Below are 14,974 nucleotides of genomic sequence, written 5' to 3' on the forward strand. Positions count from 1 at the left end.
ATATTCAGGGAGCTTTTAAACTAGCAGGTGAGATAGATCGGTTTAATATGTGTTATCCTTACTTTTTAAATTGAGGTATAGTTGGATGTAACATTTTGTTAATTTCAAGTGTACAGCATAATGATTTGATACTTGTGTATTTTGTGAAATGCTTACCACAGTAAGTCTAGTTGCCATCCATCCCCATACATAGCTACTTTTTTTTTCTTGTGATGAGGACTTTAGAGAGCTATTCTTTTTTTTGAGATTCTCTTAGCAACTTTCAAATATACAGTAAAGTATTATTAACTATAGTCACCATACAGTATATCCCCATGACTTAATTATAACTAAATGAAAATACACATTTCGATCCTAAAATTTATTGTTGAAAGAGGTGAGTTCTTTGATGCCTCAGTTTACGTCACAGGGCAAAATTGCAAATGAGGAAGGAGCATCAGTTGGAATCCATACCCTTTATCTGGAAATAGTGTAAATCACTGACATCCTCTTATTTTTATAACTATTTTAGAAAATTATAATTCTCTTAATGCTGTGAAGGAGTTAAGAAATGATCAGGATATATACATATTCTTCGTGACACTGTACATATTCACTCTCCTGTTTTAGCAAAAAAACTAATACCTAAGGAACTTTCTGTGGAACAACAGAAATCTTAAGTAACAGCCGTAGTTGAAGTTGTAATGAAACAGAAAATGTTTAAGCAGCTTCATATACATTTAAAATTTACCTAGTTGTTGCAAAAATTTAGAAAATTCATAAGGGTCCTAGTAAGAGAATCTGTATTTATCTAGTTTAAGTTGTTTCCCAGGTCCACCTCCTCCAGCAGGTTCTCCGCCCTCCTCTGCAGAAGCATTCTGCAGCTGAGAGAGCAGGCTCCTCCTCCCCAGCTCCTTCCTGGGCCAGAGGCCTCAGGGTTAGCTACTCAGCTTAATCTGGGGCAAATCAATTAAGGAATGCTTCTGTCATCAAATCCAGGATAGAACAATCTATTTGATAAATTCTTAACGATCACCTACATTTTCTTGACAATACCGCACTCCGTAATAATGGTAATGTATAGAAATATATTTTTAAGCAAATAAACTTGCCCTACTCTCTGGAACTTCTTTGTGATAATTTTTGTTTTAATAAATAAACCACCTGAGTTATTCTCAATAACTAAAAAAAAAATTATGACAATCTTTTAATGAATTTATAAATTTTTATCTAATACTAGCAATCTAACACCATGTACCTAGAAATTTGGGTCATATCAAATAATATAATTTAATTGTACTCCTCAAGCTTTTTTTGTCTATTATGCTAATTTTCAATCATTTACCAAAATAAAGAGAATAGTTTAATGAACCTGATTTACCATTCAACCAATTTATTATCAATGCATGATCAGTCTTGCTTCATTTATACCCTTTCACACTTTCCATTTCTAGTTATTGTTTTCACTGAAGTATAATTTACATATCCCCAAGTATTTTAAAGGAATTCTGACATAGTTTCAATTAATCTATGAATATTTCTATATCTCCAAACATTAAAGACTTGACACATATGTATAATACCTTATCACCTTAAGACACTTTTCTGTCTGTACAAAAACTGAATAACAAATATTCAGTGGTCAATCCCTCACAGGCATTGAAAGAAGGGATGTAACTGGTCACTGATCATGATATGTATCTGTTACGTATATAGTGATTTGTGGGTTGAAAAGCTAACAGCAAAGTTTGTACTCCGTGTAATTACTTACCAGTTAAAACTAATTACTAGTTAAAATACCATGGCAGCATATACGAACCATGTTGGGGAGTCTAGTGTTATTTAACTACATTGTGCTAACTGGAACTTGTGCAGGCCGAACTCTGCAAAGCAAGGACTGTCTAGACCATCTGCTTCCTAGTGTCTTCATTTATATCCTGTAACAAAGGCAGGGATAGACAGAAACAGTGCATTCAACCTTTTGGTCCACTAAAACTGCATCAATATTTTGACCACAAAATCAGCTAATTCTCTTCTGTAGTTTTTCTAAACTATGTATCATCTGATGCTAAAACTCAAGAACATTTTAAAGTTTGCATTTTTATATTTCTGTATGTTTGAATTGATGGTTTGGGGGTCATCACTGAAGCCCATAATAAACACATCTCTCCCTTTCCCTTTCTCAGTCCCCTGGTCCTGCTCTCTGAGCCCTTCCTTTCCATGGCCATTGGTCCCAGTGTTTAGGAAAAATTGAGTGCACCTTACCAAGGTTTAATGATTAAATATTTTGGTTTTAAAACCGGAAATTGCTTTCTGTCTTAAATGTCAATTTAGAGATTACTTTTGATTTTGAGGTGTTTTATATTTAAAAAGAAACTGAAACAGAACCATGGAAATAAAATTGAAAAAATCTAAAAGGATTCGCAGCCAATTAGAGAAGAGAGATAAGGGTAACAGGAACTTAAACTGGTTATTAAAATTGAGCATTAAGTTTATCTGAGGGAAAACATACCAGATTGAAGAATATGATTGCCTTTTCCTGCCTCTAAATTTTTATAGCAATTTGTAGCATCATAACAACTAATAGCAAATAAAAGTAAAGTAACAGAGAATCCAAAAACTATCTAAAAAGCTTCCCCACCCCACCCCCAATTACTATGTTATTCAGCTACTAGAAAACCAAAACCAAGTTAGGTATGTCCAGGACTTCAACCAAACAAGGAAATCTCAAAGAAACTAAATTCAGTTTACCGCTCCTGGTTTTTTTTCTCCTCTTTCGACTTTTCTGAAAATTCTGGAGGTTACTGAGACAGAGATGAAACATATTTCGAAGATCAACAAGACTTTAGAAGGCCTAGGATTTGTAAAAGGTCAATTATATATTATAAAATAGGATTGATATTGCACTAGATTTATACTGATATTTCTAGAAATACCATTTTGATAAAACATTTTAAACTTTTATTAATTTGATGGTTCAGAACATAATAAAATAAATGAACAAAAACATTATTTTAATTAACCTGAAAGGGAAGATAAAAATCCATGGAAATGGGAATACACAGAAAAAATAAGTACATTGACGCAGATAGTCTGAATTCTGTGCAGGTTAAGGATTACTAATGTACTTGGGCAACAGAGGGAAGTTTACATTTGCGCATTCTACTTCAATACTGTATCTAAAATGAACGAGATGTCATATAAACAAAGTAGCAAAAATACACTTCAGGCTAGCAATGTCACGCCCATTATCCAAAGGTATTTCTAAGCTTCCCTTTAGGACATGTTGCCTCTCTTCTTCTGCAAAGCTTTCATGAGATCCGACATGAAATCTTGCTCCCCGCCTCCCCCGCCCGGTGGTCCTGGGTTTTCCTGCCTCTTTGGCGGAGGCGGCGGCCTTTTGACGACCACCGGGGGCGTCCTCGCGGGTTCGGGGCCGAGGGCGGGTGGGGGTGGCGGCGGTGGCGGCAGGGAGAACCCCAAATCCCCCGCGAACGACGGCGGCGGGGGAGGCACGAAGTCTGGGGGCGCGTCGTTAAAGTCGGGGGGCGGCGGGGGTAGTTCGTCGTCCTCCAGGGGCGGCGGCGGCGGCGGCGGCGGCGGCGGGGGCGGGGGCAGGAGGTCGTCGGGCTGGGCTGGGAAGCTAGCGGCCGCGCTCTTGGCCTTGGGGGGCGTCCCCGGGCTGCCGCCGCCCACGTCCGAGGACCGGCGCACCGGAGGAGGGGGCGGAAGCAGGCTGGACTTGGGAGGGGGCTGGGCCCTGGGCGCTCCGGGGTCGTGGCTGCCGAGGCCGGGCTTCTTGTCCTTTAACAAAGCGACAACAGCGTTATGCTTGTGACCACCCGGCCGTGCGGCCATGACACTTACCTGGACGGGTGAGTCTGCGGATTTAGGAAGCATCTGTCCCTGCCCCCCAACCCCCGCCAGGGGTGGCCCCTAAATCTCAGTCCTGAGACTCCAGGTTGTCCCTGAATTAGCCCTTCTGTGCTTTGGGACAGAGAACGACTCCAAATGCCCTTCAACAGTATCATCAATAATATTATTATTTAACGTTATCACCTGGTGCTAATCTTCCTTGTATTCCGTAAATGGAAGACTTCGCCCTATTTCACAAGGTATTTACTATAATACTAATAATGTATCTTCTAGGAACTGCTTGATACAAGGTTGCTAGTGTCTTAGAGCTCTAGTGGTACAGAGTTTAGTTTGGGGTTACCTCAGTCTTTACCCTTGTTTTTTAAGCCGCTAAGTCGTGTCCAGCTCTTCTGGGACCCCCTGGACGGTAGCCTTCCAGGCTCCTCCGTCCATGGGATTTCCCAGGCAAGAATACTGGAGTGGGTTGCCATGCCCTTCTCCAGGGCATCTTCCCCACCCAGGGATCCAACTCAAGCCTCCTGCTTGGCAGTCGATTCTTTACCACTGTGCCGCCAGAGAAGCCCTACTAGGGTTGTAGGCATACACAGATACATTTTTCTTGGTCTGAGTTGAGCTGGTTGTGAAATGCAGTCGTCAGGAGCGGGTGTCTGAAATTATTTTGCTCCTGTACATACATAAGGGCTTCCCAGGTGGCCCTTTTAATGAACTAAATTTTTTTTCAAAAATTATAAGCAGCTCAATAACTATATGACTTGTTTCCACCACTGGCTGATGGGACAAAGTAACAGGGGAGAGTGAGGTGGAAAACTTCTGCAGGTATATTTAGAGTTGGTTTGAGTCACATATGAGAAATATTCAGTGGAACTTGTATAGTCAATTGAGATGTTAGCAACTGGACTAGTAACTATAATTTTTAGCTAAATTTTAGATTTAAATAACTTCATTATATCTCCTCTACTGAAAAAAAAAAAGTTATGGAGAATGTTATACCAATTTGGCTATTATTTTCAAAAGTGTTTTATTCTCCATTAGCCTGAGGATGTATGTAGAACATTAACAGAAAAATACAAAAATGCATATTTTACAGTGGAACCTTATCAGTATTCTTCTAATTTGGTTTGGGGCCCAGTTAGCATTTAATAAAGGGCTTCTGACCATCACACTGCTTTAAGTTATTCAGAAAAAATAATTTAAAATCCCAAGGGTTTAAAATGTAGGTGCCACTTTCAGAGAGGGCTAAAACCACTTGAATTAAACAAACAAAAATCACTTCAGTCAAAATAAGTGTAGCTAAACTAAAAATAGTTACCAATCCTCAGAATTAAAAAAGATTCTTACATTTTCCTGAAGCTGTGTTGGTAGTAGTTGGTTTTAATTTTCCCTTCTAGCCTATGTAACTTTAAGATAATATATATACATATGGAACAATTATCTAAATGAAATTATAGTGACTTGAATTGTTGGAACTGTATTTTTTCTTTTTTAAAGGAGCAGTTACTTGAACACAGTTTAGAATATGGGCTTACAAGTGACAGTCTGATAGAAGTAGGTCAGGTACCCCCAGTCTTACCTTGGTTGTTTCAAGGTGTCTCCGGTCTTCTCCGAGAGCAGTATTCATAGACTGTGTTGCCTGGGGGATCTGACCATTGGCTTGGGTGGTGCCTGTTTTAACTCCTAAGAGGCAGAGACAGAGAAGAGTAGATAAGGAGGGAGGGAAAGTTAGGAGTATGGAATCAGCAGATACAAACTATGGTACATAAAATAGGTGAGCAACAAGGAATTACTGTATAACATAGGGAACTCTATTCAGTGTCTCACATTATAGGAACCTGTAATGGAAAATAATCTGAATAGAAAGCTGAATCCCTTTGCTGTACGCCTGAAACTAACACAGTATTGTAAATCAACTATACTTCACTAAAAACAAGAAGAGTTGGTGAGGTATTTTCAACATTCTTGAGAGCTAATCTGAAAAGATAAAGCAGTTTGTCTCCAAAGTGAAAGGATTTACAGGTACACAGGGTTTACAAAAAAATCTGAGTTTCTATAATAATACTTCATAAGGTTCCACAAAACATTCAGGGAAGTGAATGCTTTATACAAGCCACAGGATCTGGATTAACTTGGGTCCCAAGCAATAGTATGTTCTGCTTTTAAAAACCTTTTGGTAAATGAGGAATAAATCTTGAAAACCTCCCTTCTAAAAGAATTTTCCCTGTGGATGATTTTTTCTGAAATGGATGTATCTGGATTCGCACCATGCTGTGTACAGAAACAACTTTTGAACGTTATCCTCAACAAAAAAATACTTTGGGCACAAAAACAGTAGACAGAGGGGACTGAGCAAAATGTACAAACCTTGAATATACCCTGGAATTAGATTTATTTTTCCCCAGAAAGTTCTGATATGTGCTGCTTTTCCTGTCTTTTTATTTACCCTTTTGCACAAGTGTGCCTAGCTGTTTCACAGTTCTGAGAGTCAGTCAGAAAGAAGCAGCTGTGTGTTGATCTCTGGCTCCTAAGAGGGCATCCTCAGGGTGGGGTGGGGGGAGGTGGGGTAGGGGGTAGTGGGGTGGGGGGAGGCGGGGTGGGGGGTAGTGGGGTAGGGGGGAGGCGGGGTGGGGGGAGGTGGGGTAGGGGGGAGGCGGGTTAGGGGTAGTGGGGTGGGGGGAGGCGGGGTAGGGGGGAGGCGGGGTGGGGGGAGGTGGGGTAGGGGGTAATGGGGTAGGGGGAGGCAGGGTGGGGGGAGGCGGGGTCGGGGGAGGCGGGGTGGGGGGAGGCGGGGTAGGGGGGAGGCGGGGTGGGGGGAGGCGGGGTCGGGGAGGAGGGATGGGGATGGGGATGGGAGCAGGTGGCTGCTCCTCCCACAACTGAACTACCTCCCAGCCCCGGACATGAGGTCTCCCTTTTGAGTGCATCTGAGCTTGCCTTAGCTCTCTGCTCAGGACCAGCTCTGCTGTCAAACATTTATGAAATGATTGTGTGCTTGCTTCTTCAGATATTTTCCCAATATTTTGAAAAGCCTATAAATCTACAGAACAACTCAAAGAAGGTTATTAAGCACTCCAGGAAAAGCGGAAGAAGGGAAAGTTTGATAAGGACTCAGACACTTCTGTTGTCTCCAAGTATCTCTGTACAAATTATTAAATACAACATGAAAAAGCTGCACAGGAGAGAAACCGGATAGCACCTCATCTAAGTGGTCAGAGTGAATGTTTCCAGCGAGGGGCCACAGACACCACAGGCTTCCGAAGGGGGTACCCCGAAAAGGACACATCAACTTAGTCCTGCCCCAGACGCATTACTTGAGATGAATTATCAGGAAACATCGGGCACATCCAAACTGAGGGACATTCTATAAAATAAATGGCCCGTATTCTTTAAAAAATGTTAACGTCCTGATAGACAAAGAAAGGCTGAGGAAATGTGCCAAATGAAAGAGGAAGAAAGAGATACGACGCCTAAATGCAGTTCTGGAGGGAACCCGTGCTGGGGAAGAGCACCGCTGTGATGGCATCACCGAGACACCTGGCAAACTGCAATACAGGCTGTGGCTTACCTAAAAATACTCTCTCAACATGCAAAGCTACATTTCCAAAATTTGATAACTGCACTGTTGTTAGTAAGAAAATGGCCTTATTTTACTTTTTATTCTTTTAGAAGATACAAAGGGAAGATTTAATGGGCAAAGGGACATGATAGTCAATCTACTTACTCTCAAGAGGCTCCAGAAAAATAATAAGCAGAACACTCCCAGTATGGTTTAACATCTCAGCACATTTGTTCTCTGTAGGGCTTATTTTTGATAAAACTCTACAGCAGAACCAACATGGGTTAATTTACCATTTACTAATGGATTTTCCATTACGGGAAAGATGATCTTTTTTGATCAATGGACATCTCATCTGACTGCTGTGATAGCATTCTTCAAAAATTGGATTTAAGCATTTCATTTAGGAAAATGGATTGAGCATGTATTGAACATTTAGATTAAGAGTGTTTATATTACTTCACTTTCAGAGAAACCCTACAAGGTATTAATTTATTATCATCCCAATCATCTTCAAATTCTAGCCTATTATCTGCCAAGCATTCTGCTTCCTTCTGGAAAAACTACCATTTACCAAGCTGGCTTTAAACTAAATGTTCAAAAAGCTAAGATCATGGCACCCGGTCCCATCACTTCATGGCAAATAGATGGGAAAATAATAGAAACAGTGACAGATTTATTTTCTTGGGCTCCAAAATCACTGCAGATAGTGACTACAGCCATGAAATTAACAAATGCTTGCTCCTTGGAGGAAAAGCTATGACCAACCTAGACAGCAAATTAAAAAGCAGAGACATTACTTTGCCAACAAAGGTCCATCTGGTCACAGCTATGGATTTTCCAGTAGTCATGTATGGATGTGAGAGTTGGGACTATAAAGAAAGCTGAGTGCCAAAGAACTGATGCTTTCAAATTGTGGTACTGGAGAAGACTCTTGAGTGTCCTTTGGACTGCAAGGAGATCAATCACTCCTTTAGGAACTTAACCCTGAATATTCATCGGAAGGACTGATGCTGAAGTTGAAGCTCCAATACTTTAGCCACCTGATGTGAAGAGCAGACTCACTGGAAAAGACCCTGAGGCTGGGAAAGATTGAAGGAAGGAGAAGGGGATGACAGAGGACGAGATGATTATATAGCATCATCGATTCAATGGACATAAATTTGAGCAAACTGCGGGAAACAGTGAAGGACAGGCAAGCTTGGCATGCTGTAGTCCATGGGGTTGCAAAGAGTCAGACACAACTTGACAACAATGAGCTTTTCTTGCGTGTTTCCTGCAGGAATCATTGGGTAGATGGTGATGTTATTTGTGGAAACAGAACAATCATGGGGGAGTAAGTCAGGAGAGGAAGAGGATGGGCTCAGTTTTACAGATGTTGAGTTTGAGGTCTGGGGTGCATTCAGATGAAGCCACTGAGCAGACAGTTGGATACATGTGTTTGAAGGTCAACAGAGAAGCCTTGATTGGATTTATGCAGTTATAGGTGGTGAGCGTGTAGACAGTGCTGGGGGTGGATCAGATCACTTAGGGAGATAGTATGAGAGTAGGGTTAGGATTGACTCAGCCTTGGGTAATTTAAGTTGGGGTAGAAGAATTATTAGAGTAGGTTGAAAAAGAGTGGCTAGAGAAGTTAAGGTTGGGGAAAGAAAAAAAGAAGTTAAGGTTGGGTGTAGGTGGAATGTGTGATACCAGAAAAGGGGTTGGCTCCAGGAAGAGTGGTCAGTTGTGTTGGGGTTGTTGAAAGGTCAACTAGAAAGAAGTGTTTATGGGACATCCTTGGTAGTCCAGTGGTTAAGACTGCACTGCCAATGCAGGGGACTGGGATTTGATCCCTGGTGGGGGAACTGAGATCCCCATGCTGTGGGGTATAGCTGGAAAGTTTAAATTTAAAAAAAAAAAGAGGAGTCTGTAGTAGTTTGATTTTGCAAGAGCATTTTCCATGACGTACTAGAGGCAGGAACCTGACTGAAATGGTTATGAAGAGTGAACAGTCATTGCTGTTTACACACTAAGTCATGTCTGACTCTTTTGCGACCCCATGGACTGTAGCCTGCCAGCCTCCTCTGTCCAGAAGATTTCCCTTGCCAAGAATACTCGAGTGGGTTGCCACTTCCTTCTCCACAGGATCTTCCCAGCCCAGTGATTGAACCCAGGTCTCCTGCATTGGCAGGCAGATTCTTTACCACTGAGCCACCTGGGAAGCCCTGGGGAATGAACAGGAAGTAGAATAACAGAGACAGCAAATACCGTCCACCCTTTAGAATAGTCTGCTTGTCAGATGGAGCAGTAGGAGGGGGATTTGGAGCCTTAAGAGGGTTTTAAATTTGTTTCTTTGAAGAAGGGAGCAGTGTTGATGAGATGGACACAGGAGAGCAGGAGAGAAAGTGGAAGAAAATGGCATAATAATATATCTAGGTCTGGTCTTTGTCCTGGGATCCTGGCATAGAACTGCATATTTTCCAAGCTAGATACTAGCTTCTCACAGCTTCAGTTTTCTCAGCTGTGGAGTGAATGATAATAATGTATACCTTGCTATAAGGACCAAAAATTATATATATATATATGTGTGTGTATACATATATATATATGTATATATATATATATATATATATATATATATATATTTGTGTGTATATATATATGTAAATTTGTATATATATAAACAGCAGTAACATAGTACCCACTTCATCTCTCAGTGTCTTAAAATACAAACTAGTAGCTGTTACATTCAGATGTGACATCCAGAATTGGGTACAAGGACTTAGGTGTGATGTTACTGAGGCAAAACACCAAGGAATGCTCTCACCCTTGGTGTGGACAGTCTGCTGGGCATTAATGGAGCCTTGAATAATCATCACACTTATACTCTGAGGAGACACAGCTTCCTACAAGCTCACCCTAAGCTGGTGACCACCATCTTCTCCATAAGCATATCATGAATAAAAGCTTTGCTAAAAGCTTTGCTAAAAGCTCTTTGCTAAGAGCTTTGCTAAAAGTCACTTATAAAGAGATACAAGTATGTGGGGGGTAGGTATTGGGGGATCTTACATTTGACCATCAGGAGGGAAGAGTATTCAGTACAGCGTCTACAGAGTCCTGTTTCTATGAAATACATTAGGTAAGTTTGAGAACAAGCTCTGAGCTTGGAACAGGTGTCAGAATCTCCCCGCTGCGTGGTACCTGTGGAAGGCGGGGCTGGTGGCACTGCGTTGACTGTGCCCAGGTTTGTCCACCGAGAGGCAAGCCCTGCCCTGGCCATGGCCCGCTGATAGTTATCGTAGAGCATCTTCCCATACTAGAGAGAGAACACAAAAGAAGCAAGAGAGCAATCCATTTATCCCAAATTCTGCACTCCATTGCAATCTACAAATTCAGGGAAAAGAGGACCTCATGACTATTCTTTTTACTCCTTTTCTGACATACTTTTAGTAGAAGTATTTCCATTAAAAAAAAATCCACAAACCATGTTTTCATATGTGAAATAATATTCCAGATTAGCAAAATTAGGTAATATTTGTACCTCCCCATGAGAAGGGAGCTTTAGCTATGCAATGTGATGACATACGTCTCTATGTAATTCTGCCATAGCTTGTATCTCATGTTTCTTAATTACGCATAACACTTGCAAAGCTCTCCAGAAATCATTATCTGCAATGGCTCATATGAAAATAAATCCCTGCTTCTCAGGTCATGGGAGAGGTCCATGTGTCAACCACTCCCACTTAACTCAATAAAAAACCAATGGGCAAATAAACAAGGTGATAGTTGCGGCACTGATCCATTAATGGCATTGACTTAGTGAGAATGGATCAGGTGTTGGGACTTTCCTCGTGGTCTAGACTCTGAGCTCCCAATTCAGGGGGCCTGGGTTTGATCCCTGGTCAGGGAACTAGATCCCACAGGCCACAACTAAGATCTTCTGCAGCCAAATAAATAAATTTAAAAAAAGAAAAGAATGAATCAGCTGTTTCCAAGTAGCACGAAGATTGGACCCATGTCAGGATGCTAGCTGGCAAATTCAAGGTGGGGTGAGTCCACCCATTCCCTCACCTTGGCGATCCTGATTCCCGTGACCCACTGGCTTAGCGCTCTGGCATCATCACAGCACAGATACTTGATATACTGGGACTCCTTCTGAATCTGGGGATGCTGGAAAAAAGTCATTCCAAAGACTATTTGTAAACACTTCACAAATTAACACCTTTCAAAAAAATGTTTAGAAAATTCTCACACCGTCTGAAATTTCCTGAGATGGTGGCGAAAATCACTGATAGCAATTTTAGAATTAGGAATAAGGGTATTTTTTTATAGAGGCTAAATTTGGAAAGAATTGACATGATTTATCACAAGCACTTCTTACTATATTATCAATAGTCATCTCCATTCCTGCTTTTTGAACATCTGGAAACCACATCTGTTTCTAGCCCTACAAGAAATCCAAATCACTTCTCCATTTATCTGATAAGGGAACTTACCTGATGAAATTCTCATGTCAAGGAATTAATGCTTTTGTGACTCTCATGCAGGCCTAGGGTTATTTCTGCTACGAGGAATTCAGGGTTTTGCCCTGTCTTCTGTCATCTCTTACCCACATGCATAGCCCAGAGGAGTATTTCTGTCTAATTTTAAGTGGCAGTGAGCTGGGTGCTGCACTAGGGGGTCACCCGGGCCTTCCAGGAGCTCCTGGTCAAAGAGAACAGTGATGGGCAGGTGCGAAGGGGACGGAGTGTTATGGGTCCAAGGTCATACAGAACATCCCTATCTTTCAGCACCAGAAACACGGCTTCCTAACTTCCAACCAAACTTTCCAACTGAACCAGAACAGAACTTTCTGGTCTGGCCCTTGTGTAAGACGGGCAAAACATGGGTGACCCCAGCAATCTGGGTTTATAATTGTTCTTAGAAAACAGCTTTCTTTTTTTCTCCTGGAGGAATTAAAAATTTTGATTTTTGTTACCTTGGGCTTGGTATATTAAAATTTCTTTTTTTGTTTTTTTTTGTGCATGACATGTGATGGGAAAGCCAGGTTCCCAGGAGCAGACTGTAAATCACATTGTGCTTGGAGTGAGAGGCAGGAAGCAACTGTCTGGGTAGAGGGATCCATTTAAATAGCCCAATCAACAATTTCTTAAGTATGTTCATCCAGAGTAAAATGTGGTTCTTCCTTTAAACACAGTGGCTGCTGAGCACAAAGCACAGGCAAGAACACTTGACCATGAGTTCTAACCACAGCTCCTCCTGTGATGAAGAGGTTGATGTGCAGACTTTGGCTCATTCTCCCCAACATTAGTGGGGTGCATCTCACCAGCTTCCTCATATCACAAGTGTACCAGGACTGGACACAGGAGAATTAAACATTGGATGATCTTGAAGATGACCTCAAAGATCACTCGTGAGCCTCGGATTTTATGATTCTAAGATGAGCTGCCTGGTGGGCACAAGGTTCCTTTCTGGCTCGCCCATCGAGGCAGGAACCCTACAGGCTCCCAGGACGTCACTCAGCAAGGCCCCGCACTTACTCTTCTGTCACGTCTTGGGACCTTGCCAAGGCATTTACTCCCTTGAGCTTTTAGCTGGAAAAATGTTTGCAAAGAAGTTTAAGGAAAAATGCTAGCTCCATGCCACTGGCCAGCCTCTTCTGCCATTGGTTTGGTTGCTCCTGACCAGAAAGGGAGAAGCTCCCAGAGACATGCCGCGCAGCACACAAAGGTCAGGGCAACTGCAGACCCTTGTCCAAAGGGGTCTTAGAGATCCTCGAAACAGTGGGAGACCAGAGAGGTGAAGCTATTTATCCAAGGTCACACTGAGTGGCAGAACCCTGATGAGAAGCAAGGGCTCGTGCATTCAGTAGATACCTCTGAGTGGTTAACTAGAGATGAGGAGAGTGGCTCACACCATCCTTAAGAAGTGGTGGCTGGGGTGTTGCTGAGGGAGACGTATGTAAACAAATATATGATCACTCGATGGCATGGTAAAGTCTGCAGCAAAAGTTGGAAAACAGAGAAACGTTCTTTGGAAGAGGTGACAGCTGTGGAAGGAAGAGGCAGATAAGAACCTGGAAGCTTGGTGGACGTGCAAATTCCTGGGCCAGTTCCCAGACCCATAGCATCAGAAGCTCTGGGGGCCCAACTACCTGTCTTAACAGCTCTCCTGGTGAGTCCCATGCACTCTCAAGTTTGAGAAATGCTGGTCAACAGACATGTTTAACTGGGACTAGAGTGCAGTGAGAATGACTCCAATTCTTGCTCACTGGTTATGTCTGTCAACATTGCACTAATGGTCTTACAGGCATAGATGTTTAATCTGCACGGGAAGGGTTATTTCCACTTCATAGCAGAGGGCAGTGAAGCTTAGCGAGTCTTGACACTATGCCATGAGACAGAGCCAGGACTCAAACTCCCGTCTTCCTGGCAGCACCCTCCATGGACGGTCATAATCCATGGGTTCATCCTGAGTAAGAAGCTCCCGGGTTGAACTTCTCAGCCTGTGCATATCTGAGGACTCACATGATCTCTTAACATGCTACTGTAATCCTGAACCCTTTCTGCAGTGTATGTGCATTCTCTTTGAATTCTATCAATCTGCTTACCCTCATGAAATATTTGCATATCAAGAGTTTTTTTCCACACTCCAGCATGGACACAAAGGGAAATAAGTGACCAAAATGTTTGTAAAAAAATTAAGTTCTCCAAAGGATGACTGACCCTTTTACTCAGCAAATGAATAAAAATTCCTAGCATTGGGGGAAGGAACCGAGAAGTATGCCTAAGTGCAAAACAAGCAGGGTGACTGCCCATAAGGAACCTGGCTTGAGAACAGAATCGGTCATCATTTTGAGAAAAGGGAAATGCATGTTCCTGTTGGGTTGTTTGTTTGTTCTGATTCCTGTTTGTTCTCCGATCATCAGGCCTGCATTTTTCTCCACCTCAGAGCCCTGGTCCCTGTCTGTGGGAGGTCCTCCCCTGGGTCTCAGCATTGCCATTCTTGGTGCAGCCCAGGGTGACCTGCGTTCCAGGCCAGATAGTTCAACCCATGATCCTGGGACCTAGTCTCAAGCTTGTGAGTCAGCAGTAGGAACCTGGAGACCTCTAAGTCTGAGGTCTCTGCTTTCTCTTGCTGAACATCTCTGCTCCAGTCACTGGCCATGGGTTTATGGGCCCTTACCTGCTTCTGACAACTTTTATTATATTTGTCTGCTCTGAAGCACATTTCATCACCAGCAGAGAAGCCCCAACTGTTGATGCTTAGAGCCAGAAGACATTTTTATGCCGTGTAGGCATCAGGATGCCTGTGTGCAAAGGAGGGCCTCTGTGTTCGTAAGTTCTGAGTCTCAGGATTGCAAACAAGGACCACGAGGGCAGAGAGCAACACGATGAAGACACAGTTCAAGAGTGGCTGGGGCTGGGGTCAGGGGAGGCAGAGAAGAGATTTTGTGTGCCGGCAAACAGCGTCTGAGAGGACAGCCTCCCCACCCCCCCCACCCCCCCTTGGCTTCTCATCCTGGTTCAGCTACTTCCTGGCTGAGGGTCTCTGTGCCCAGATTCCACATCTACAAACTACAGAGAA

General features: G+C 42.6%; 1 protein-coding gene across 1 annotated transcript in view; it reads right to left on the bottom strand.

Moving 5' to 3' along the window:
* Nucleotides 1-2,917: 2,917 nt before the first annotated feature.
* APBB1IP (amyloid beta precursor protein binding family B member 1 interacting protein) overlaps nucleotides 2,918-14,974 on the bottom strand; it is a 71,446-nt gene continuing 59,389 nt past the window's right edge. The window contains exons 11-14 of the mRNA XM_070472002.1: nucleotides 11,459-11,557; nucleotides 10,589-10,703; nucleotides 5,426-5,529; nucleotides 2,918-3,783 (exon numbers count right to left, since the gene is read on the bottom strand). Coding sequence (XP_070328103.1) covers nucleotides 3,256-3,783; nucleotides 5,426-5,529; nucleotides 10,589-10,703; nucleotides 11,459-11,557 — 846 coding nt within the window. The 3' untranslated portion in view covers nucleotides 2,918-3,255. The remainder of the gene's footprint in view (nucleotides 3,784-5,425; nucleotides 5,530-10,588; nucleotides 10,704-11,458; nucleotides 11,558-14,974) is intronic.

The sequence above is a fragment of the Odocoileus virginianus genome, chromosome 9 (genome assembly GCF_023699985.2).
Source record: "Odocoileus virginianus isolate 20LAN1187 ecotype Illinois chromosome 9, Ovbor_1.2, whole genome shotgun sequence".
Taxonomy (NCBI): Eukaryota; Metazoa; Chordata; class Mammalia; order Artiodactyla; family Cervidae; genus Odocoileus; species Odocoileus virginianus.